Below are 27995 nucleotides of genomic sequence, written 5' to 3'. Positions count from 1 at the left end.
TGTTAAATTTTACCGCAGCATGGTGGAGTGGATGTATAGACAAAAAGCAGTTGAGGGAAGGTGGCGGTCCTTCCAAGGAGCTGTTACAGAATGTTCTGGAGCAGCGATGCTCGGGGCTTTTGTTAGCTGCTTGGCACCTTGCACTAGTGTGCCTACACCTGAGGGGGGGGGGGGGGGGGGGGACAGTTCTGGTGCCAACTTGGTGGTTGGTCAAGTGGCTATCTGTCACCTGCTGGGCTGTAGAAGTGGCCACTTCTTTTCACCCCAGAGGTTTCCTAACCTGAGCCACTGGAACAGTGGGCTTTTCTGTATTCATGTGCCCCTCAGGACCAAGGAGACATTCCATTTAAACTTGAATCTTTTTGACAACCACTGCCTTGTTGAACAAATTATTAATTCATCTCCAAGTGGTGGCAACTGAAATCTGTTTACAGATTTTAGTTCCTCTGTGGGTAGGGAATTGTTATTATTATTATAAGGTTTTTTTCCCTTTCTATAATTATTTAGATGCTTTAATTCACGGTTGAATCTTTAGATACTTTGGAATAAAATTCATAAGCAAATTATGGTACAGCAGAGATTTGTTCCTCTTAAAAGGACACGAATCTGTCACCTGATTTTATATTTATTAATTACTTCTTGACTTATCTTTATTTCTGGCCCTGCACAGCTGCCCACACGCTTGCCACAGCACATGGTGTTTTGTAACCAGATGTATTATAGTACTTCATATTTTATTTGCTGAAGGTAGTTAATGGCCAGCCATTCTGTGTTCTCATAATTTAACAGTTCCTCAATGGAATTTTATTTTTGTTTGGAACTATTACAGTAATTATTGATTTTTTTAATTGGTAATTCATTAATAGTTTTTCACCTTAATAAAATAACATACACAAACCAAGCATGCTGCCTAAGGGAACGCAATGATGGTCTTCTAACAAAGTTCTTTTATTGTACTTTTCATATTTCTCAGCCTCAAGTCACACAAATAGTTTCATTACTGGTTTTGAAACATAGATACTTCAGACGATACTGGAAGTGGGATAGACGATGTCTATCTACAGGCATGATCCACTAATAGCACATTGTAAACTGGCAGTAGCAAGTGTATACTAAACAGACAGAATGTGTTAATTTGGGCACTTGTGGATTGCATCTGGAGACAAGCATCATCTAGCCTGCTTGTCTAGTATCATCTGATGATGACTTGTTAAGGAGTCAAAACCAGTAATGAAACTGATGATGATGATGAGGAGGAGGTCCCATACTCAGAGGCATAGGGGCGATGCGGGGAGACCTGCACTGCTGTAATAGGCAAGGTCCTAACAGAGGTGGTTTGCCATTGCCTTCCTCCGACGTAATGAAACTATATGAATGATTTAATTTAATTTCATTTATTTACCCAGGGATCATCTTATAATCATATTGGATTTGTCATCACAGTTGAATGAAAATAAATAGCTCAAAAATGTACATACACACAAAATATGTAAGTATGCATTGTGAGAACAGGGCAGGTGGTTGGCTGTGGCCTTGATGAAGGAACCATCCCAGCAGTTGCCTGAATGATTTAGGAAAACTTAAATCAGGATGGATGGACAGAGACAAAATTTCCATCCATCCGAAAATGAGGTCAGCACCTTAACAACTCATTTGGTTGGTCCCTACTGTACAATGTTCTATTGTTCATACACAGTTTGCACAAGATAAGTTGTAATGAAAAATATTTTGCACTGTTTCTTCAGCATCTCTCTACACTGTCACTGCACACTCTATAAACAACCAGCGGTGACTCCAGGACCATAAAAATGCTGCTATGCCCCTTGTGCTCCTTTCAGTACATCTGGAAAATTTACTCCAGGACCAAAATGAAACACACAATAAATGAATAGCTAACGTTTTTTTAAAGATGTTTTCATCTTAGGTTTGCATCTTTTGCTCTGTTTGTTCATATTTGTATTTGAACCTATGACTAGTACTCTTGACTGAACTGTGCCTTTTTCCCAAGAAAAAGACAATATTGAAATTATTATTCTTTACAGAAAGGAAACCCACTGCTGAAGAGTATTTATAATGTTCCATGGGAGTTTTCGGAAATTATTCCTGACTATGTCATGGGCAGAACAACCTGTGCACTGTTTCTTAGTTTACGATACCACACCTTGAATCCAGATTATATTCATGAACGACTCAAGCTCTTGGGTAGCCAGTATGAATTGAGAGTGCTACTTGTGCAGGTACAGCATTTGTATTTTTCAATTATTTGTTTACATACATGCCTGTGTGTGTGTGTGTGTGTGTGTGTGTGTGTGTGTGTGTGTGTGTGTGTGTGTGTGTGTGTGTGTGAGAGAGAGAGAGAGAGAGAGAGAGAGAGAGAGAATAGACCATACTACAGAAACTGAAGTATTTAATATTGAAGTATGACAGTCATTTTTTAATTTTCTGAAAATTTGTCATAGAAAATTATATATTTGTGCATATGATTAGTTGTTCGGAGAAAGCATGAAACTGGATATATTTTGGATCCTCTTTATTGTTTTTGTTACTTTCCTCTTTCCCACTTCAGTCTGGGTCTTCTCTCTGGTGCCCTCATAGAACACTGTGTTCTTATCTTTTTTTTCTTTTTAATTCCCATTTTATTTGATGATTAATTTAGAGACATCTGCTTCCATTGCACCAATTATTTTTTAAAACCATGACCGGATTTGGGATATTATAAAATCCTATTGTCAGTTGTAAGAAATTATTGTATTTGGTAACACACAACATGCAGTCGGGCCAGTCAGTGTAAGAGCTCCAATCACTCCATGTTGGCAGAAACTGTTCACCGTAGGGCAGCCGCACAGTAGGAACACCATGGTTGGCATTCCTACGGTACGGCTGCGTAGCTGCGGGCAGTTCCTGCCAATGTGCAGTGATTGGAGTTCTTACACTCACTGGCCTGAAGAAATGTTCTCTGTTACAAAATACAATATCATCGTACTTCTGAAGATACCGTTTTAAAATCCTGTCACAGGTCTTTGTTTGAATAAATAATTAATACAGCTGAAGCAGATCTATCTGAATTAATTATCATACCTCTCAGTTGTGGGTGTCCCACGTACCAAATCTCGGTCACATTTTATTGTTTCAAATCCTGTCAGGTTTTCTGTAATGATAAACTTTGAAGTAGGGATACCTTCATAATGGCATCTAGCATCCCATTTAACCCTGATGACTGAAGCCATGCAGTATGAGAATGCCCAGTGCCTCGATGGCCTCTAAAACAGTTTATCTCATATGTTGGGCAACCAGGATAAAATGCACTGATTTTATGCATCTAGCTCAGTCTGTTCTCGACCATTGTGCCATTAACTGGTAGGAGACCTAATGACATCCCAATCTTGTTATACAGTGAACCATTTATGTCACTGTAGTGGCAGTAGTTTTCTCCCTCTTATACAATAGGTACTTCTAATTCAATTTTGTGTGAGTGTGTTGGATATACTACTTATCTATTACCCTTAATCTTATCACAAAGTATTCCAGCTACTCCTTATGTGATCTTTCAGTGATTCTGGGCCATCCAACAGTTGTCCTGCATATTTTGCTTTCCTTGGTATTAATTTATGGGCATAATTAGTTTTTATCCATTCTCCACAGTATTTACGTGAACATCTGGACATTTCTAACATATAGAATATGCTGAATAGGTGGATTAGTGACTACTTCTCTTCTGAGTGTGATGCCATTTGTAATAGAGGATGTTGTATTGATTTGATAGCACCATCCTTAAGCTATTTTTGTAAATTATCAATAACTCGCAGCATATTTCCTGACAGACTTTAATTTGCAATACCTGTGGAAAGTGAGATAAGATGATCAGCCTGTATTACAGAGTTGCTTTAATCATTTGAGTCTTTTTTCCATTTTCTTAACAAGAAAATAAATTATACTTCAGCTTCCAACAAAATACTCATATTTCTGAACAGTGTTTAGTAGTTGCTTCTCAGTTTGATGTCTGTCAATGACTCTGTACACAAATGACATAATGGCTATGGTAAGAAACCATAGTTTGTAAGGGCCAATTCCACAGTTAATGTCACTCATATGCTAAGAAGATCTATACCTAACTGTGGCAGTGTGAATTAAAATAGATGTTCTATTTCAGTCATTTAATTAGTGAAACCTATTTTTGACACATAAGGTTGTACATGAGCACAGACACCTTTCCCGTTCTATGCTTCATATGGTTATTTGGAAGTAATAGCTTATTGTTTTTGACTTGTTACCCATTTTCTTATGCATAAATAATTTTCTTGTGTTTCTTCAGGTGGACACCTTGGATCCACACCATTCCCTTAAGTACTTAACGCGCATGTGCATCCTTGCAGATTTAACATTAATGCTTGCTTGGAGTCCAGAAGAAGCTGGACGCATAATTGAAACTTATAAAATGTTTGAACATAAGCCACCCGACATGATAATGGAGAAACAGGACCGTGACCCATACCAGCAGGTAATGTAATACATATTGTTATACAGACTATTAAATAAATATTTTATTAATTATCATGGAACATTCGAAACTGGTAATATCACATATATGTGAGGATTTACTAATATGTATGGTCTAATATAAAACAATCTGTTGTTTTTTAAACATAATTAACACTAGAACAGTGAAAAAATCAATACCTTTAGAATAGTGGGAAGATGCCATTTGATCCCAATAAGATTTGCATTAAAATTCACAACAAGATTAAAGTAAGACCTATATTTTCATGGCATCCACACATTTCAGATTCTTAACCTAAAGCTGTAACACGTTTAGATAACACTTTTGGTTACAAAAGCATTGTGTTTTGTTCTAAACATTGAAACCACACTTTAAACAGATTATTGATATTCTTTATACAGATTTTCTGCAGACAGCCTATTTTCTTTTTATTTTTTTTTTATTTTTTTTATTATTATTTTTTTTTTTTTTCATTTCTCACAGATGTCTCGTTACCTTTGCACTTTCCAAGTAGACATGTCTTTCCTGGTCCTACAGTTGTTTCTTTGTTTGATTGACTTTCTTGCTATTGCCCTGCTTTTTGTTATTTCCCATTCTGGTTTATCAGTCACTAGCAAGTACCTTGACAGGTGTTGCAGTGCCACTCAGAGAATAAAAGGCTTTGTGTTTAAATTCTGTTTATTGAAGTGCTTTCCGTTACAAAATATTTATTGTTTTCCTGTCTGTTGCATACAGGAATAAATCAGAGGATATTCTGATGTGTGAGCAGCCTATGTATCTGTCCATATGAGAAGCATAAATTTGGCAAATTTAGTTGATACAGTTGTAGCAATTATCCCTGTGCTTCCTTGACGGTCACTGCAAATGCATGCCCCACTGGAAACTGCCAACATTTGAATTCGGATGGCATCTGTCAGAATCATTGGGGTACACGACAACAGTACATCTTTCCTGACAATTTTCCATTTTAAATTGTAGCTCAATAATATTGTTCATCATCTTCTTCGCAGAAGGCCTGGAACCATTGCAAAGTCACACTGGATTTATGTTTTAGAGAAGAATTATAGGCATGCCAGTTTTTAACCTTAAAACATGAGGTGGCATTCCTGGCAAAACGAGTGAATTCAAGAACTCTGTCGGATGGTTGACAACTTCGTCTTGATTCATTGCTGTCACTTCACTTGGTATTTCAGTATCATTGTTGAAACTGATGTGTTAACATCATTGTTTTGGCTGTTAACATGAGCCACTGACGATTTTGTGAATCGGTTTGTTTGGGATTTTGTAGAAGTCTGTTGGCAGTGTAATACATTGTGTACATTCATCACCTTATCTCTTATAAAATTAGGCCCACAAGAACCAAGATCATTTGAGGAAACACTTTTAGTGCAAAAAGCACATCTGGTGAATGTGATAGCAATCATTGTCTCAAATTACTCCAATGACAATGTTCAGGGGATGTTTTTTATTCCATTCCAAGTATTTAATTGCTGTGATGATTTGATGCATCAGTCAAAAACAAGTCAGAATGCATTGATGATGAGCTACCCACTTGGTGGCAGGCACATATAGTGAGCCCTCCTGCAGTATGTCCAGTGCTGACTTCTTTCATGTGACGGCATGTTTGAGACCTTTCATTCTGTCCCATCTCTGTCTGCCATCTTTGGTTGAGTCAGTTGTCTCTTGACACTGTTGTGGAGAGAACTGAAATGGGGAGTCATGTAGTGATTGTAACTCCTCAGTCTCATTATTTTCACTGCCAGTTGTGTCTGACGGAAAATCACCATCTGAATCTGATAAATCACATTATGGATTCTGTAGAATACATAAAATCTCTTCATCAGTAAGAATGTGCTGAAACCATATAATTTAAATGTCTTTTGCCAGGAAAAAATACTAACTAACTGGTGAGGAGGAGAATGGCAACAGTAACACACAAAACATGATTCAAACATCATGTGACAGTGTCCAGTGTGCACACCATTGCACCATTCAAGACAGTGATTCTACTTCTACAAACCAATGTGAAGCGCATGGCAGAGAACGTTCCCCATTTTACCAATTTTTAGGGCTTCTTCCCGTTCCATTCCTCAACGGCAGCTGGAAAGAATGATGCATTACACTGTTCTCATGAACTCCTATGAGAACAGTACATAAGAGGCTTTGTAGTATATTCCTCAATTCATCATTTGAAGCTGGTTCTTGAAACTTTGTAAGTGGGCTTTCTCAAGATAGTTTGTGTCTATCTTCAAGCATCAGTCAATTCATTTTCTTCAGCATGTCCATGGAACTCTCAAAGTTCAAACAAAACTGTGCCCTTTTTAAAAAATGACTTAATATTCACCATTGACTGTACATTTATTGCAGTATCTACTATTGCAATTTTGACCTATTGGCTAACAGGTGCTGAAAACATATCACTAGTCAACATCACTAAAAAGCATTAAAATGATGAGAGCCTCTATGCCTCGTATCAGCTTTTGCCGCATAAACTATCCTTATGTGACCGACAGGATAAGAACACATGAAACTAAATTTGTGCTTACTTTACATATTTGTAATGAGCACCCTACTCTACAGTATATGGTGTTCATTTCTGACATGTGCAGTTAATTCAATTTCTTAGGTTTTTATCTTATCTGTCACATAACAATGGTGCATTGGGCAAAGGCTGACACAAACCATATAAGCTTACTTCATTTTTGTTCTTTTTATTAATGCTGACTGCTGCTGTGTTTTCAGCACCAATACTAAACTAAACTAAACTAAACTAAACTCCATCCGAATAGGCCTTGGAAGGCCCAATGGTACTGACTGGGTGCCATGTCATCCTCAGCCCACAGGTGTCACTGGATGCAGATATGGAGGGGCAGGTGGTCAGCACACCACTCTCCTGGCCATGTCAGTTTACGAGACCAGAGCCGCTACTTCGCATTCAAGTAGCTCCTCAGTTTGCCCTCTAAGGGCTGAGTGCACCCCACTTGCCAACAGCACTCAGCAGACTGGGTGGTCACCCATCCAAGTGCTAGCCCAGCCCAACAGTGATTAACTTCGGTGATCTGACGAGAACCGGTTTCAGCACCAGTAGCCGCTTGAAAATGACCAAAAGATCAAAACTGCAATAATGGATATTGTAACAAATGAACAGTCAGTAGTGAACATGAAGTTACTAAAAAATACTATGTGACAGTCAGCCCACAACAAATACCATTCTGTAAACCTGTGGCTACTTGTGCTGCTTTTCTCTGTATACGATCAGTTCTCCTGCTAGTCCTATTTGGTATGCATTGCACTCAGTTGAGTGGCACTGTAGGATGGTCCACATGAATGTTTTGTAAGCAATCTTCTTTGTATATTGATTGCATTTCCCTTGTACTCTACCAGCGAACCAAAATCTGGCACCTGATCTACCTATAAATGTGTTTATTTGATCATTCCATTCCATATCAATGCAAATTGCTACATCTGTGTATTTGTTTGAGTTGACTGATTCCTGTTGTGATTCATTGACACTGTAGGTATCAGAAACTACACTTTTTTCATTTTATGAAGTTCACAATTTTACATTTCTGAACGTTTAAAGTAATTTGCCAATTTTTGTACCTCCTTGAAATCTTATCAAGACCCGACTGAGTACTTGTGCAACTTCTTTCAGACAGTACTTCATTATAGATAACTGCATCATCTGCAGAAAGTCTGAGCTTACTAATTAATATTGTTTTGGAGGTCATTAATTACAACATGAAACTCAAGTGCCCCATCACAGTTCAGTGGGGCACACCAGGAGTTACTTCTACATCTGTTGGTGACTCTTTATTCAAGGCTATATGCTGCTTCCTTCCTACCGAGAAAACCCGAATTCAGTTATCGGCACAAGTTTCACTTGGTACCCCCCATACGATTCCAGTGATTACTGTAGATGTGCTACCGTTTCAGATATGCCTCACAAAGAAAATGCAATGTAAGTCAAATCACCAATATTCAGAAAATGAGTCATGTGTCAGGGGTCAATTGAACCCTCCACTGTTCTAGGTATACTACATGGAATTTCCAAGAAATCATGAAATTTAGCAAATAGCAGTACACTGTTGTCAGAAGTAAGAGAAATAAGGATAGTTATGAAGTTCGGTGGAAAAATATCAAAAGGGGCCTTTTGACCTCTTCCATTGCTCTAGTGTCAAAGTAAGGGGCAGAGAGAAGTATGAAGATAGAGTAGGGGGGGGGGGGGGAGGTGGAAGATAAGTTAAAAGTGGGTTTTTGTGTAGATTTAAGAAAGGGATTGGAGCAGGTTGATAACATAACTGAATGTATTGGAGAGAGATTGCTTATCTGTGCAATTCAATAGGGTTGTTTTTAGAATATTGGAGGGGCAGAGTGATGATGATGATGAGAGAGAGAGAGAGAGAGAGAGAGAGAGAGAGAGATCCAGATGACAGTTGTGTGACCATTATTAAGTTGACCAGGTTGTTCTGAATTGCATATTCTGCATGTCAATGGTCAAACTTTCACTTAGCCACAGTTTGACAGTTGTCATTCCTACAAGTGGACTGTTGATTACTGGTTGTGTCCACACAAAAAGTTTTACCATGGTTCCATTGAAGTTGCTGTATGGCACAGCTGCTTACACAGTTGGCTCTAGTTCTAATTGCAGTGACAGACCTGCAATAGAATGTGCTAGGTTTAAATGTGACAGGTAATGGGCCTAAATTATTCACACTCATGTGACTCAGGTGACAGGAGATTTGTATTAGGTGGGGCATAAGGTGGGAAGACGTGGGATAACACCTGGGTAATGTTAGGAGCAGAACAGAGTCAAATGTGTACAAGAGTGGTGGAAAGAGAGTGAGAAAGTTAGTGGGAAGGAATGAGCAAATGAGGAAGGGATAATAAGAAAAGATGGGTAATTGTGGAGAATAGAAGAGGAAAATGGGTGGTGCAGATTATACAGACAGGTTTCACCTCATGGCTCTGTTATGTACAGGAATATGTTACCCATTTCTTTCTTTGAATCTACTCTACTACCATAGTAAGCATGCAAAACTTTTCTGTCAGTTTCTGAGGAACAGGTAAATTAGTGGTAAACTGCAAACTTTTGGCTGCATCAACTCTGTTGAAAGTGCTGCGTTCTTTATTCATTATATTATGTTTTAATTGTGATGTAAAAAGAGACAGCCAGAATTCCAATTAAAATGGATGTTTATTTTATTTTATTTTATCCATATTTTGCAGCTTCAAATGTCACTGTACTCAATACACTTGAGGTATGAATTAAAAAAAGTTGGTAAGTTTACACTATTCATCTGTTCCACTATTTCGCATATATTTTCCGCATCGGACTTACAAAGCTCGTAACCTAACATCAAACCTTTTTGTAACAGGAATATGCATTTCATCTTATTCAAGAGAACAAATAAATCGTGTATTAAGACGAATTACACCTGAAGATGGACCCACAGAGTCAGAAATGCATCGTGTACTGAATAAACCTTTTTAATTCATACCTCGAGTGGGATGTTTATTTAGTTGGTGATTGGTTTCGAGCTAAGCCCATTCTCATGCCAACCACACTGGAATTATGCAAATTTTCTAATTAATTTGTCATTGCCACATGTGACTGTTGAAAATATTTGAAATGTAAGACAATGTAACAAAGATTTTATTTTTTTACTATATCTTTTTAGATTTCAAATGCTCTCACATCTGTCAGATCAGTTAACCGGACAGATGCTGCAACCTTATTATCAACTTTTGGATCATTAGGGAAGATAATAAAAGCATCACAAGATTCTTTGACACTTTGCCCTGGGCTTGGCCCACAAAAAGCCTCAAGATTGTATAAGGTGCTACATCAGCCATTTCAGAAAGACAGGGTAAAAAAGCTGAAGAAATAAGGTAAGAATAGTCAAATTTCCTATTAATTTCATTATATTTTTGAGTTAACAAACAATGATATTTGTCTTCCATTTTAACAGAAAGATAGAAGAAGAGAAAATGTGTCATCTGACCAAGGTTTTCTTCAATCCGGCCAATCCCATATTGTTGCTGTTATTGTTGTTGTCTTTAGTCCGAAGACTGGTTTGATGGAGCTCTCCATGCTACTCTGTCCTGTGCAAGCCTCTTCATCTCTGATTAACTACTGCAACCTACATCCTTCTGAGTCCACTTATGTATTAATCTCTTGGTCTCCCGGTACGATTTTTATCCTCCCCCCCCCCCCCCCCCCCCCCCAACATTTCCCTCCGGTACTAAACTGGTGATCCCTTAACGTCTCAGAATGTGTCCTATCTCCTACTCATGTTGTGCCACAAATTTCTTTTCTCCCCAGTTTTGTACAGTACTTCCTCATAAGTAATATGATCTACCCATCTAATCTTCAGCATTCTTCTGCTGTACCACATTTCAAAATCTTCTATTCTCTTCTTGTGTAAATTGTTCATTGTCCATGTTTCACTTCCATACATGGCCATACTCCATTTAACTGCTTTCATAAAAGACTTCCTGACACTTAAATCTATATTTGATGTTCACAAACATCTCTTCTTCAGTAACGCTTTTCTGGCCATTGGCATTCTACATTTTATATCCTCTCTACTTCAGCCATCATCATTATTTTGCTGCCCAAATAACAAAACTCATCTGCTTCTCTGCTACTTTGTGTCTCATTTCCTAATCTGATTCCCTCAGTATCACCTGATTTTATTCGACTGCATTCCACCATGCTTGTTTTTATTTTGTTGATGTTCATTTTATATCCTCCTTTCAAAATGCTATCCATTCCATTCAGGTGATCTTCCAAGTCATTTGCTGTCTCTAACAGAATGACAGTTTCATTGACAAACCTCAAAGTTCTTATTTCCACTTCCTGGACTTTAATTCGTACTCCAAATTGTTCTTTGGTTTCCTTTGCTTCTTGCTCAATGTACAAATTGAATAGCATCATGGATGGGCTACAACCCTGTCTCACTCTCTTCTCAACCACTGCTTACCTGTCATGCCACCGAGCGAGGTGGCGCAGTGGTTAGCACACTGGACTCGCATTCGGGAGGACGACGGTTCAATCCCGTCTCCGGCCATCCTGATTTAGGTTTTCCGTGATTTCCCTAAAATCGGTTCAGGCAAATGCCGGGATGGTTCCTTTGAAAGGGCACGGCCGATTTCCTTCCCCATCCTTCCCTCACCCGAGCTTGCGCTCCGTCTCTAATGACCGCGTAGTCGACGGGACGTTAAACACTAATATCCTCCTCCTCCTCCTGTCATGCCCCTGGGTTTTTAACTGCCATCTAGTTTCTGTACAAGTTGTAAATAGCCTTTTGGTCCCTGTATTTTACCCCTGCTATCTTCAGAATTTCAAAGAAAGTATTCCAGCCAAACATTGACAAAAGCCTTCTCTAAGATTACAAATGTTGGTTTGTCTTCCCTCAACCTATCTTGTAAGACAGTCTTAGGGTGAATATTGCCTTGCGTATCCCTACTTTTCTCTGGAATACAAACTGATCTTCCTCAAGGTTGTCTTCTATCAGTTTTTCCAGTCTTCTATAAAGGTTTCATGTTAGTGTTTTGCAACTATGACTTACCGATAGTTCAGTTAATATTTACATCTGTCAGCACCTGCTTTCTTTAGAATTGAAATTATTGTATTCTTCTTGAAGTCTGAGGATATTTCACCTGTCTAATACATCATGCATATCAAGTGGAAGAGTAGATTAGATTAGATTAATACTTGTTCCATAGATCATGAATACGACACTTTGTAATGATGTGGAACGTGTCAGGTTAATAAAATATGTCTGTACAAGATATTACATTACACAAAATATTGCATGACACTAATGTTTAAGTTGTGTTCCCCCCCCCCCCCCCCTTAATTTATATCTAAAAATTCAGCCAATGTGTAGGAGTTGTCATCTAGCAATTCTTTTAATTTATTTTTAAATGTTAGTTGACTATCTGTCAGGCTTTTGATGCTGTTTGGTAGGTGACCAAAGACTTTTGTGGCAGCATAATTTACCCCTTTCTGTGCCAAAGCCAGATTTAACCCTGCATAGTGAAGATCATCCTTTCTCCTGGTGTTATAGCTATGCACACTGCTATTACTTTTGAACTGGGTTGAATTATTAACAACAAATTTCATAAGTGAATATATACTCTGTGAGGTTACTGTGAGGATCCCTAGATCCTTAAATAGATGTCTGCAGGATGACCGTGGATGGGCTCCAGCAATTATTCTGATTACACATGTTTGAGCAATGAATACTTTTCTACTCAACGATGAATTACCCCAGAATATGATGCCATACGAAAGCAGTGAATGAAAGTAGGCATAGTAAGCTAATTTACTGAGATTCTTATCACCAAAATTTGCAATAACCCTAATAGCATACGTAGCTGAACTCGGATGTTTCAGCAGACCATCAATGTGTTGCTTCCAGTTTAACCTCTCATCAATGGACACACCTAAAAATTTTGAAAATTCTACCTTAGCTGCAGACTTCTGTTCAAAGTCTATATTTATTACTGGAGTTGTGCCATTTACTGTACGGAACTGTATATACTGTGTTTTATCAAAATTTAAAGACAGTCCGTTTGCTGAGAACCACTTAATAATTTCATGAAAAACATCATTTACAATTACATCACTTAGTTCTTGGTTTTTGGATGTTATTACTATACTTGTATCATCAGCAAAAAGAACTAACTTTGCATCTTCATCAATGTGGAATGGTAAGTCATTAATGTATATCAAGAACAGTAAAGGACCTAAGACCAAGCCCTGTGGGACCCCGTACTTGATAGCCCCCCAGTTTGAGGAATCAGCTGTTGTTTTAACATTACAGGAACCACTTATTTCAACTTTCTGCATTCTTTCAGTTAAGTATGAATTAAACCATTTGTGCACTGCCCCACTCAAACCATAATGATTTAACTTATCTAAAAGAATTCCATGATTCACACAATCAAAGGCCTTTGAGAGATCACAAAAAATACCAATGGGTGGTGTCCAGTTATTCAGAGCATTTAATATTTGATCAGTGAAAGTGTATATAGCATTTTCTGTTGGAAAGCCTTTCTGAAAACCAAACTGACATTTTGTTAGTACTTTATTTTTACAAATATGGGAGGCTACTCTTGAATACATTACTTTCTCAAAAATTATTGATAGAGCTGTCAGAAGAGAGATTTGGCAGTAGTTGTTGACATCCGATGTATCCCCCTTTTTATGCAATGGTTTTACAATGGCATATTTCAGTCTATCGGGGAAAACACCCTGCTCCAAAGAGCTATTACATACATGGCTGAGAATCCCACTTATCTGTGGGGAGCCGGCCGCTGGTGGCCGAGCGTTTCTGGCGCTACAGCCTGGAACCGCGCGACCGCTACGGTCACAGGTTCGAATCCTGCCTCGGGCATGGATGTGTGGGATGTCCTTAGGTTAGTTAGGTTTAAGCAGTTCTAAGTTCTAGGGGACTTATGACCTCACCAGTTGAGTCCCATAGTGCTCAGAGCCATTTTTATCTGTGGGGCTTGCTGGAAATGCCATCAATTCCGTAAGAGCTTTTACTTTTCAGTGAGTTTATTATTTTACTGATTTCAGAGGGAGAGGTTGATGGAATGGTTCTCCCATGGCTATCATAGTTTTTGACAGATTGTCGTCTACTCCTGGGGCCTTGTTTCGACTTAGATCATTTAGTCCTCTGTCAGATTCTTCTCCCAGTATCACATCTCCTATTTCAACTTCATTTACATCCTCTTCAATTTCTATAATCCCATATTTATTATAAACACAAAAGTTTAATTTAATTGAATGGACAAAATACCTACTCACCAAGCAACGGCAGAACACACACACAATAAAAAGTTATAATTTGGCAAGCTTTTGGAGCCAGTTCAGGAGAGACTTACCAGATGGGATGAGAAGGAAAGACTTCTGTCGCTGCTTGTTGAGTAGATTTTTTATCTATCCAATTAAATTACACTCCTGGAAATTGAAATAAGAACACCGTGAATTCATTGTCCCAGGAAGGGGAAACTTTATTGACACATTCCTGGGGTCAGATACATCACATGATCACACTGACAGAACCACAGGCACATAGACACAGGCAACAGAGCATGCACAATGTCGGCACTAGTACAGTGTATATCCACCTTTCGCAGCAATGCAGGCTGCTATTCTCCCATGGAGACGATCGTAGAGATGCTGGATGTAGTCCTGTGGAACGGTTTGCCATGCCATTTCCACCTGGCGCCTCAGTTGGACCAGCGTTCGTGCTGGACGTGCAGACCGCGTGAGACGACGCTTCATCCAGTCCCAAACATGCTCAATGGGGGACAGATCCGGAGATCTTGCTGGCCAGGGTAGTTGACTTACACCTTCTAGAGCACGTTGGGTGGCACGGGATACATGCGGACGTGCATTGTCCTGTTGGAACAGCAAGTTCCCTTGCCGGTCTAGAAATGGTAGAATTATGGGTTCGATGACGGTTTGGATGTACCGTGCACTATTCAGTGTCCCCTCGACGATCACCAGTGGAGTACGGCCAGTGTAGGAGATCGCTCCCCACACCATGATGCCGGGTGTTGGCCCTGTGTGCCTCGGTCGTATGCAGTCCTGATTGTGGCGCTCACCTGCACGGCGCCAAACACTCATACGACCATCATTGGCTCCAAGGCAGAAGCGACTCTCATCGCTGAAGACGACACGTCTCCATTCGTCCCTCCATTCACGCCTGTCGCGACACCACTGGAGGCGGGCTGCACGATGTTGGGGCGTGAGCGGAAGACTGCCTAACGGTGTGCGGGACCGTAGCCCAGCTTCATGGAGACGGTTGCGAATGGTCCTCGCCGATACCCCAGGAGCAACAGTGTCCCTAATTTGCTGGGAAGTGGCGGTGCGGTCCCCTACGGCACTGCGTAGGATCCTACGGTCTTGGCGTGCATCCGTGCGTCGCTGCGGTCCGGTCCCAGGTCGACGGGCACTTGCACCTTCCGCCGACCACTGGCGAGAACATCGATGTACTGTGGAGACCTCACGCCCCACGTGTTGAGCAATTCGGCGGTACGTCCACCCGGCCTCCCGCATGCCCACTATACGCCCTCGCTCAAAGTCCGTCAACTGCACATACGGTTCACGTCCACGCTGTCGCGGCATGCTACCAGTGTTAAAGACTGCGATGGAGCTCCGTATGCCACGGCAAACTGGCTGACACTGACGGCGGCGGTGCAAAAATGCTGCGCAGCTAGCGCCATTCGACGGCCAACACCGCGGTTCCTGGTGTGTCCGCTGTGCCGTGCGTGTGATCATTGCTTGTACAGCCCTCTCGCAGTGTCCGGAGCAAGTATGGTGGGTCTGACACACCGGTGTCAATGTGTTCTTTTTTCCATTTCCAGGAGTGTATTTTGTCAAATATTGTTTGTTTTTATTGTTACAAATGTGAAAGTTTGTGTGTTAGTATGTTTGTGCTCTTTCATGCTGAAATGGCTGAATGGATTTGGAAGAAATTTGGAATGAGATTAGCTTTTACCCTGAATTAACAAATAGGCTACTTTTCAAGATTTGAAGTAAAGATATTGATTGATTTGAAGAATATAATGCAAAATGTGGAACATTAATTACTCTTAGAAAAAGCTATTTGTACTTTGACTTTTGAACTGTATCATATTTGTTAAAATGCTTTCATTGTTTAATATGTCCTACATAATACGATTCGACACAATGAGTACAATCTTCGAAGCGTTTATTCTCTATTTCCATACAAGCCCATAGCATATTAGCTGCTGAGCATCAAGCTTATCTTCTAGCTTCTGAGACACTTGAAGACTCATAACGGAGTCATTTAAATGCTATACAACAGAGACATCATGCCTTTATGTGTAGAACATGGTAGGCTTTTAGTGAGGCTGGATTTGATTAAGATATGCAAGTACATCCGCTAGTAAGAGGCACACACATGAAAGCAGATGACGTTGTTGCATGTACAAAAACAGGGTGTCCCAAAAAGAATGACCCAATTTTAACTTGTAATAATATTGAGACAAATGTCACTAGGTAACTGAAACAGTGCTAGATGAAATTGGCATGGTCTAGAGTTTCAGAAAAAATCCTCTAGATGTTGCTACGAGCACTGACCTGGAGTGTGCAGCCAGTCTCACACAGTATGGCATCTGCGCAACGGAAGGTGTATTGTGTTATTGAATTTAGTCACACTCAGTCAGTGATTGCATTTCAGTGGGCATTTCACATTTGATTTTGTGCTAAATCACCATCACCCAAGAACATTCGACGGTGGTATAAACAGTTTGAAGAAACAGGGTGCCTCTGTAAAGGCAAAAGTCCTGGCTGGCCAACAAACATTTGAGCGGAGCCCCCGCAAGCCTATGCATCGCGCTAGCCGAGAACTTGCGTTACCGCGCATGACAGTGTGACGTGTGTTATGGCATCGTTTAGCCCTCAAACCGTACCGATTACAACTGGTACAAGCTCTTCAAGATACTGACAAAGTGAAGCGAGTGGACTTTAGCAGTGCTATTCTAGAGGACATGGCAGATGATACGTTTATGGCACGATTGATATTCAGCGATGAGGCAACTTTCCATATTAGCGGTAAGGTTCACAGTCATAATGTGCGTATATGGGGGCTCAAAAATCCTCATGAAACAATTTAACATGAACGTGATTCACCAGAAGTGAATGTTTTTTGTTACGTCTCGCAAAGCAAGGTTTATGGACCCTACTTTTTTGAGGAAGAAACTGTAACAGGACAATCATATCTTGCAATGCTATGATACTGGTTATTCCCACAACTTGACTCTGACAATTTCATCAATCAGCAAGATGGAGCACCACCGCACTGGCACAACAACGTGCGCAGTTTCCTCAATGCCAACGTGCCTCAATGTTGGATAGGGTGTACAGGACCGTGAGACCAGGCTTTACACTCTTGGCCTCTTTGGTCCCCTGATTTAACACCATGTGATTTCTTCCTGTGAGGATATGTTAAACAATGTGTTTATGTTCCTCCCTTACCTTGTGACATTGGTGAACTAAAAATCAGAATATCAGCTGCTGTAGATTCGGTGACAGAAGACACCTTACGCTCAGTTTCGGATGAATTCGGCTCTCGGCTAGGTGTTGTCCGTGCAGCCAATGGAGGACATATTGAACATTTATGATGGATTTTTATAAACTTTTGTCTTTTCTGAGTAATTTAGTATGCAATATGTTGGTGTTAAGCAGTTCTTCCTAATAAACAATTCTATTTAAAATCAGGTCATTCTTTTTGGGACACCGAACTGGAAATTGCTTGTCTTCTTCCTTCGTTAAGTTAGAATGTTTATTACTCATTCACACTGAAGCCACTGGATGGATTTGGATGAACTTTTGAATGAAGATTACCCATATCTGAATTAACATATAGGCTAAAATCAAACAATGGAAAATCCAGGATGCTACCTTTTATTCTGAAAACAAATCACTGTTCCAATGGGATGGTCAACATGACTACTGTTCCCATGGGATGGGTAATATGAGTAAGGAAGTGCACATTTTTATGTGATCATTTCCCACAATTCTTCTGATTTTCTCTGTCTCCTCTATTAATTCTGTCTAATAAGGGTTCCAAATTGACAAGCAGCATTCTAAATTTGGTTGAGGGAGGGTGTTGTCAACTGCCTCTTTCATGGGTGTGTTTGATTTCCATGGTTTCTTCGAATGAACCTCAGTCTGGAATCTGCAACAAGTCGTAAGTGGTCATTCCACAGGAAATGCTTCAGATCCATACACCTGCAAATTTTATGATTGTGGCTGTGTCCAATGATTGATTGCCAATTGTTTTATCAAACAATGATGGGTGTGATGTGATTCTGTAGATTTTCCCAGTGTCTTAAATGTTTATGGTCTTCACAGGTATGCTGCCGGATATGATTGTCGTCGCTACATGATATTTCGGTGATCCATTTGGCTGCGATCTTCAGGTGCGATTGCTGGGTACACAATCACACCGGAATTGAATGAATATCAGAAACGGCGGCTCCTTTATACCCCAGGTATAGGCCACTGCGCCTGTGCAAGAAGCGGAAGAGCTGCCCCCTGCGAAGTGAAGATTTGCAGCAGTGCTGATATGGATATGGAACACTATTTTATCTGATATAAAACAACAACGGTCTGGTTATGACCCGCTACATCTTAATTTGCAATTTATCACTTTTGCCAGTTTCTACCACCAGCGGCGCTGCAATTCTTCGCTTCACATGGGGCAACTCTTCCGCTTCTCATGCAAGCGCAGTGGCCTATGCCCGGGGTGTAAAGGAGCCACCATTTCTGATGTTCATTCAGTTCCAGTGTGATTGTGTACTTGGCGATCACACCTGAAGATTGTGGCCAGTGGATCACTGAAATATCGTGTAGTGAAGATGATCATATCTGGCAGCATACCAGCGAAGAGCGCAAACAGTGATGGGTCTTTGCATCAAGTGTTGATCCTCTGTGGGTCGTCTGGCATTTCACTACAGTTTTCTCGCATTGTGACTTCGTGATATACAGCAGCATCATCTGTGTGAACAGCATCATATAGCTTCCAGTCTTTTCCACGTCGTATCCACATTGAATAAAAAATTAGTCAACGTCTGGAGACATCAGGCTAGCCTCAATTAGGGCATCAATTCAGCAAGGAAGAGAGTGTCCAGAAGTTTCTTCAGGTTTACCATATCAGCTGGAACAATTCACATTGATCAGATCCCATAGTGCTACCTAGTTGCAATGTTGTTGATTACTATGGTTCACTTGGTATCCTATGTCCCAGACATTTTCTGAGACATTAAGATTGGGGAATATAGTGGGCTAGTTAAGGTATGATAGGGTTACTGAGTGTTCTTCAAACTAAGCTGGCTGCTCTTCATGTCGATATAAAAGAAATGGCCATGTTTGGGCCCTGACAGTACTGAAATAAACACCTTGATTTATGTTCACTATAACCTGAGTGTATGGCCTCAATTTATAGTTTGAAAAACACCTCCAAAACATCATGGAAACACTCTTTCTTTACTGCTTCCATACACAGCAGGCTAAGTGCCTCACTGAGCCATCAGCGTACTCACCGCCGTGCCTTGTTTGAATAGGGGCAAGAACTTCAACTTACCAAACCACACTACACACCTCCAACTAACTACAGGCCAGTGTCTGTGTTGTTTGACCCAAGATGTGCTTAAATCAAAAAAGAAATGATTGTCAGATGGACTGACTCAGCATATAGGAAAGTCAAAATAACCTTCAGTGAAATTAAAAGCAAGGGTGGTAACATTAAGAGTGCAACGGAAATTTCATTGCTAAACTCAGAGCAGAGAGTGGGTAGGTGGAAAGAGTACATGGAAGGCATCTATGAAGGAGAAGATTTGTCTGATGTGAAAGAAGAAGAAACAGGAGTTGGTGTAGAAGAGTTAGGGGATCCAGTATTAGAACCAGAATTTAAAAGAGCTTTATAGGACTTATGATGAAATATGGCAGGAAGGATACATAACATTCCATCATAATTCCTAAAATTGTTGGGGGATGTGGCAACAGAACGACCATTCACGCTGGTGTGTAGAATGTATGAATCTGGTGATATAGCATCTGACTTTTGGAAAAATTAAAGACTGCAAAAGCTGACAAGGTTGAGAATTATGGCACAATCAGATTAACAGCTCATGCATCCAAGTTGCTGACAAGAATAATATACAGAAGAGTGGAAAATAAAATTGAGGATGTTTTAGATGACGATCAGTTGGGCTTTATGAAAGATAAAGGTACCAGAGAGGCAGTTCTGACACTGTGATTGATAATGAAAGCAAGACTAAAGAAAAATCGAGACATGTTCATAGGATCTGTAGACCTGGAAAAAGCATTAGACAATTTAAAATAGTGCCAGATGTTCAAAATTCTGAGAAAAATAGGGCTATGCTGTATGGAGAAATTGGTAATATACAATGTGTGCAAGAGCCAAGAGGGAATAATTAGAGTGGACGATCAAGAACAAATTGCTTGAATTAAAAAGGTGTAAGACAGGGATGTAGTCTTTCATCCCTACTGTTCAATTTCTAAATAAAGGAAGCAATGATGGAAATAAAAGGAAGCTTCAGGAGTGGAATTAAAATTCAAGGTGAAAGGAAATCAGTGATAAAATTCACTTATGACATTGCTATCCTGAGTGAAAGTGAAGAAGTAATACACGATGTGCTGAATGGAATGAACAGTCTAATGAGTACAGAATATGGATTGAGAGTAAATCGAAGAAAGATGAAGATAATGAGAAGGAGTAGAAATGAGAACAGCAAGAAACTTAATGTCATGATTGATGGTCACGAAGTAGATGTAGTTAAGGAATCCTACTATCTGGACATCAAAATAACCAATGATGGACAGAACAAGGAGGACATCAAAAGCAGATTAGAACTGGGAAAAAAGGCATTCCTAGCCTAGAGAATTCTACTAGGCCTTAATTTGAGGAAGAAATTTCTTAGAATGTACATTTGGAGCACGGCATTTTATGGTAGTGAAACATGGACTGTGGGAAAACCAGAACAGAAGAGAATCAAAGCATTCGAGATGTGATGCTACAGATGAATGTTGAAAATTAGGTGGACTGATATGGTAAGGAATGAGGAGGTTTTGCACAGAATCAGAGACATGAAGGAATATGTGGAAAACTGACAAGGTGAAGGGACAGGATGATAGGACATCTGTTAAGACATCAGGGAATGACTTCCACTGTACAGGGCAAAAACTCTAGAGGGAGACAGAGATTGGAGTACATTCAGCAAATTATTGAGGGCGTAGGTTACAAGTCCTACTCTGAGATGAAGAAGTTGGCACAGGAGAGGAATACGTGGTGGGCCGCATCAAACCAGTCAGAGGGCTGATGACTCAAAAGAGGGGGCAGTTGAATTGAATTCAATTCTTATGTATGTGTTGGAGTAAATGAGAATGAGATGTTCATTTTCAGCATGTAAGGAGGCAATGTGTGAGCCAAGTTGGAGGAAGAAGGCAGACAGTTTCAGGGCACGGACTAACTGGACCCCGATTGATAGTACTTAATGGTGAATGAATATTAAGTAAGCAACATTTATTACATATAAAAGTAGTGTTCAGGTAGCTACTTATTGAAGCGTTTGGTGCGTGAAGTGATGTATAACAAACCACTTCATGGCCCATTCCCGCCTGAAGCAATTCAAATCATTGTCAGAAAAAGAAAAAGAAACACACACCATTTATTCACACAAGCAAGCCCACCTTATGCACATGTGACTGCCAACTTCGGCAGCGTGGACCAAAAAGCAACAGTCATGTGAAATGGAAGCAGCAATCTGAAGAGGATGGTGATGGGGAAGGAGAAGGAGAAGGAGAAGGGGTTGCAATGTACAATTGGGGGGAAATAGTAGCACTATCTGGTGGACTGTGCAGGGACTAGACTGCCAGCAGGCACAGCATCAGGAGGTTGTGGGGCATGGAAGCAGGGAAAATGGAATGAAAAATGAGAGGAGTGAGGAAAGACAGGCAGGTGCATTGGCAGAGGATTTCTGGCTACCCAGCTCACCTCCTAGCTGCAGTTCTGTCGGTAAGTCTTCCTGAACCTTCGTCAGTCCCTTCAATACTCCTCAGGGGACAGCAAGACTGATTCAGCTGCCCACGAAGTGCGTGATGCAGAGTTTCCTGTAAGTTTGTCATCTCCACTCTTGCAACCAAACTGCTATCACCTATGGATTGCAACAATCTTGTCAGTCAATTTCAAACATGGCTGTCTCTCAGGAATCATATATAAGTTTCAGCATAGGAATCAGACAACCAACTGGTTGCAAAAAACTATGTGGTACTTATTGACTTAGGTTTTGATGCCTCTAAGGATGTCTTCACCAGAGTGAAATAGTCTGATGTTGTTCGTAGCAAGGAATATGTATCAGAGGCTTGAATGCGTTTAATTTTGATTTTTGACTTGAACATATCTACTCAGAACTTTGACCATTGATTTCTCACAGAGTAACTTTACAGTTTCTTAAAATTTCATTCTCATGAAGACATCCTTAGAGGTGTTGGAACATAGATCAATGTACCAAACAATTATTTCAGCTGGTTGGCTGTGAGATTCCTATACTGAATCTTGTCAATGTTATCCCCACATCCTGTGCCTGCACTTGGGCTTGTACAGCGCCCAAATCTTAATTCAGAACACTAGCTGAGGCCCCAGTATACTCCATAACCTCCTAGGTAAGCTGTCTAAGCATGCATGTAGCACCACACTTGAGCTTCATAATCTGTGTAGAATGCCACTTCGTTGTTGCTCTATTTGTCTCATCCAACTCTTTTGCAGCTCCTGCAATTTCATTCAGCCTGTTCACATCACTTGTGTCTGCCGTCCTGCACAATGTTTTCAGTATCCTACACCCTCTGCATGTATCCATCCCCTTCTTACCCTTCTGGCCCTGTGCACCGTGCTGACTGTTGTCACTGCCCAAACAGTAAACATTGACCTCACTGATCAACTATAGCTGGACAATAATACGTCTTATATGAAATGTATTCACAATTGTGAATATGGGCAGCCATCAGCTGTGTAATGGAATGATGACAAGGAAAATTTGTGGCAGACGAGGACTCAAACCTGAATTTCCCACATATTGTGAGTGGAAAAAGATCCAGGAGGGGAATCTCTCTCAACTCATGGAGTTTCTCAATGAAGGGGGGGGGGGGGGGGGGGGGGGGAATGTGGCGTTTGCCTGCTTTATTTCTTTGTTGATAGTCCTTGGTGTTGACATACTGCATTTTTATACTGGCTGAAAAATGGGGGGGGGGGGGGGGTGGAAGTTCAACACTGACTACTGTAAATGATGTAGCCAACAGTTGCACAGTTGCTTTTCACAGTTCTTTACTTTCACTGTTCACAACCCCACAATATTACATAGTTATATGGCCAGTTCACTATTGGTTATCTTTTGATAAGCCTCATTTATAGTTTACAAACAAATGTCAGCATACTGCTACAATAGTTTATTGAATGTCTATGAGCAGTAAAAACCTAACCACTCAGTTCTTGCAGAATAATACGGTATGTGTGGCACTATTGAACAGACACTGTCATTATTTTAACACACAGCCTATTTGTGTTGCACTTATTTCACAGTTAAGTTGATGCATTGTTGTTGACCTAACCAATATAGGTTTCTCGACTGAAAATAGGCCGTAAACTGACTGACTCGGAACCAAAAATTGGGCCTTTATACATCCTCACAATAATAGGTACTGAAACTACACGTTGGTCGATGTTTGATTGACAGAAATAACAATTAAAACATAACTCATTCAATTAATTGAATATATAGAAAAATTCCTTCTTTTCAACAGTTTCTTCTACTGCAAGCTTTAAGCCAATTTATGTGTTCAATTGATGACATTAACAAGTATAATTATACAAACAGTACTTATGACAAAACTGGTAATTACTTTGGAATTAATTAAGGGCTGGCTTTGCTAATATATTTTCGAATAGAGCCAAATAAATACTGTAGGAATCCTAGTGGTTCTTCTTCCAAATGTGATAAACTGGCAAAAGTGATAAATCGCAAATTAAGATGTAGCGGGTCGTAACCAGACCGTTGTTGTTTTTTATCAAATAAAATAGTGTTCCATATCGGCAGTGCTGCAATTCTTCACTTCGCAGGGGGCAGCTCTTCCGCTTCTTGCACAGGTGCAGTGGCCTATACCTGGGGTATAAAGGAGCCGCCATTTCTGATGTTCATTCAATTCCGGTGTGATTGTGTACCCAGCTATTGCACCTGAAGATCGCAGCCAAATGGATCACCGAAATATCATGTAGTGAAGACAATCATATCTGGCAGCATACACGTGAAGAGCATAAACATTTAAGACACTAGGAAAATCTACAGAATCACATCACACCCATCATTGTTTGATAAAACAATTAGCAATCAATCATCAGACACAGCCACAACCATAAAATTTGCAGGCATACGGATCTGAAGCATTTCCCGTAGAATGACCACATAAGACTCGTTGCAGATTCCAGACTGAGATTCATTCGAAGAAACCATGGAAATCAAACACACCCATGAAAGAGGCAGTTGACAACACCCTCTCTCAACCAAATTTAGAATACTGCTTGTCAATTTGGAACCCTTATTAGACAGAATTAATAGAGGAGACAGAGAAAATCAGAAGAATTGTGGGAAATGATCACATAAAAATGTGCCCTTCCTTACTCATGTTACCGATCCCATGGGAACAGTAGTCATGTTGACCATCCCATTGGAACAGTGATTTGTTTTCAGAATAAAAGGTAGCATCCTGGATTTTCCATTGTTTGATTTTAGCCTATGTGTTAATTCAGATATGGGTAATCTCCACTCAAAAGTTCATCCAAATCCATCCAGTGGCTTCAGTGTGAATGAGTAATAAACATTCTAAATTAACGAAGGAAGAAGACAAGCAATTTCCAGTTCGGTGTCCCAAAAAGAATGACCTGATTTTAAATAGAATTATTTATTAGGAAGAAGGGCTTAACACCAACAATTTGCATACTAAATTACTCAGAAAAGACAGAAGTTTATAAAAATCCACCATAAATGTTCAATATGTCCCCCATTGGCTGCACAGACAACACCTAGCCGAGAGCCGAATTCATCCGAAACTGAGCGTAAGGTGTCTTCTGTCACCGAATCTACAGCAGCTGATGTTCTGATTTTTAGTTCACCAATGTCACGAGGTAAGGGAGGAACATAAACACATTGTTTAATTATTACAGAATTTATATTTGATTATAAGTCAATAATAGAATCTAAGTCATGAAACAATTACAGGTTTCACCCTATAACAAAAGTATGAACTAGGAATGGTCAAAATAAATTAGGAAATTAATTACATACACGAAACTAAGCACAAAGTTAGATATGGCGCTATATTTCTCATGACTGAGGACCAACCCTTCTCTTTTATGAAAATGCAGATTATACTCATTTATGTTAAAGGGAATTAGGCAAAAATGAAAATAAAATGAATTTAAGGAGGCAGATGGTAGAACAAGAGAGGAAGTAAAAAGATCTCAACTTTCTTCGTCACAGGAACCATCACCAAAAGCAGAATACATGGAGATACTGTTCCACAACATAGTTATGTACCCTCAGCATCTGCCTTGCACGTGGAATTTAAAATTATGGCTGACAAGAAAAAGAAACAACATAATTCACTCCTTTTCTGTGTGTACTGCAAAGAAAGGGAGCACAGGGGCCAAGATTGCTGAAACGTTGCAACCTTGCAAAAGAACTGCTGCTTCTAATGCCTTAGGTGTGGCCACAACAAAAATCAGTGCTTTAAATGGGGAAAGGCATACTGTTGAAATGTAAGGGTGAGCACCACATTTCCATTTGCAACAGCCACCTCACAGCAGACAAAACCACCTACAATAAATCAGACCACAACACAGAAACCAAGATGGCGGCAGTCTTAGACCAAGTATTTCAGCGGTACCCTAATATGAATTATTTACTAACTTCATAAATGGAAAATAGGTTCTAAATTGTGTAAGAAATGATGTATTGTTATGTATTTTTCTATATTAAAATAAAAAATGTTGTATTAAAGTCACAAATTATGCAACAAGTACTATGACGAAGTAAAATTTGGAGATGCAACTCAAAATCACATCCAAACAGACTACTACACTACACAAGCAAATTGCATATTTGGACACTAACAATAATTTACAAAGAAGGAACTACACAGCAATAATAAGTGAAGGGTGCAGCTAAAGCTCATAATTGTATTAAATTACGTGCAGTTAATTCTAGTCACTGTCATTATGTAATATGCTAGAAGTGGTTTGATTTTGAGTACCTGTTGGATTTATTTGCTGCTCAGCTTGGCCTCTTTGTGTTTTGTCATTTTTGCTGCAATGTCTTCATGAGTTGCTCTTTTTTGTTATGCTAGTGTTTGAGCAATTTCCTTAGAAACACACTTTTCATTCAAGAGTTTTGTATAATCATTAATAAAAATATTGGAAAGCACTTTAATGCTTTCGTTGATTATTGTCTTTAAAGGAATGCCACATTTGCACTTGTTACTGAGGTTACTAATGGCATTTTCACACAATTCAGTTCCTAAGGCAAGTACTGCCTCTCTTTGATTTTCAAGTTTGAGAAATTCTGATTCATATATGCTGCTAATCAGAACTTGAAAAAATTTATATGTGTTACAAGACTAGGAAATCATAATGGAAGAAGGACATTTTAATCCCCCGCAATTCAGTTGGTTGAAATAGGAAAGGAGTTCTTTGGTTTCACACTGCAACAAAATTTCATCCTCTCTCTGTAACATGTCTTCACAATCTGAACATTTACCATCTTTTGTTAGCTTTTCAAGTACTGTTGTGCTAGTGTAGATAGCAATACAAACCAAGACTTTCAAATCTTCATTCATCATGGGAATGTTTGCTAGTTCCTCTAGAGCAAATTCTAATATATCTAAATTTTCATATGTTTGGTGTTTTATGCTATAATTCACTTTTGCTGCAAATTCACTTAAAGTAAATATATCATGTTTAGTAGATCTGAGCTTTAGTAGACTTTAAGTTAGAGTTTCCTCTCAGATTCCAATATTTGCTTGACTGAAACATTGTGTGTTAAGCCACTTAGCATTCTATAAGCTCCAGATCTTGCTTCTTAAAGAATCAGTGTGTAATTTTGCTGTAAGAATGCAGGACCAGTTGTATGTGTTAAAAATATATCTGCATAATTGAACTGTTGTTGCAAGTGTGTGAGAGAAAGCAGTATATGTTTCATTGGTTAGTTTTCCATGAGTATGCAGTGGATGTCAGATATCAAAATATGTTTTCAAATTTTCAAGAAACAGAAGTTTGGAGTCAGTGGATCAGTGAATGGGCTAGCATTATCATCTGATATGTATTTGCCTTTCATGGGATGCTTCACATTAGAAACTCTCCACCATTTATTGATTAATTTTGAAAACTAAGTAGAGCCATCAGAAATCTCAATCCCCTGACTTTTTAAAGTTTCTAGTGCTGCCACATTTTTAGAATCAAAAACACTGAGAGCAAGGGAAACATTCTGTCTCTCAGTAGAAGTTGTATACAGGGTGAGTCACCTAACATTACCACTGGATATATTTCGTTAACCACATCAAATACTGACGAATCGATTCCACAGACCGAACGTGAGGAGAGGGGCTAGTGTAATTGGTTAATACAAACCATAAAAAAATGCACGGAAGTATGTTTTTTAACACAAACATACGTTTTTTTAAATGGAACCCCTTAGTTTTGTTAGCACATCTGAACATATAAAGAAATACGTAATCAGTGCCGTTTGTTGCATTGTAAAATGTTAATTACATCCGGAGATATTGTAACCTAAAGTTGACGCTTGAGTACCACTCCTCTGCTGTTCGATCGTGTGTATCGGAGAGCACCGAATTACGTAGGGATCCAAAGGGAACGGTGAT

At 39.6% G+C, this 27995-nt stretch overlaps 1 protein-coding gene across 5 annotated transcripts in view; it reads left to right on the top strand.

The window, feature by feature from the left end:
* The window catches only part of LOC124619597 (DNA excision repair protein ERCC-1), a 118972-nt gene that overhangs the window by 21847 nt on the left and 69130 nt on the right, over nt 1-27995 (top strand). For 4 of the 5 annotated variants that reach the window (XM_047146103.1, XM_047146118.1, XM_047146109.1 and 1 more), the window contains exons 3-5: nt 2043-2237; nt 4313-4498; nt 10180-10390. In XM_047146103.1, coding sequence (XP_047002059.1) covers nt 2043-2237; nt 4313-4498; nt 10180-10389 — 591 coding nt within the window. In that variant the 3' untranslated portion in view covers nt 10390. Of the gene's footprint in view, nt 1-2042; nt 2238-4312; nt 4499-10179; nt 10391-25600; nt 25915-27995 lie in introns of those variants that run through there. The other variant, XM_047146126.1, reaches the window with a different exon arrangement.

This window comes from Schistocerca americana, chromosome 1, assembly GCF_021461395.2.
Source record: "Schistocerca americana isolate TAMUIC-IGC-003095 chromosome 1, iqSchAmer2.1, whole genome shotgun sequence".
NCBI lineage: Eukaryota > Metazoa > Arthropoda > Insecta > Orthoptera > Acrididae > Schistocerca > Schistocerca americana.
The sequence above is the reverse complement of the archived record's forward strand: the minus strand, read 5'-3'. Positions and strand labels throughout refer to the sequence as shown.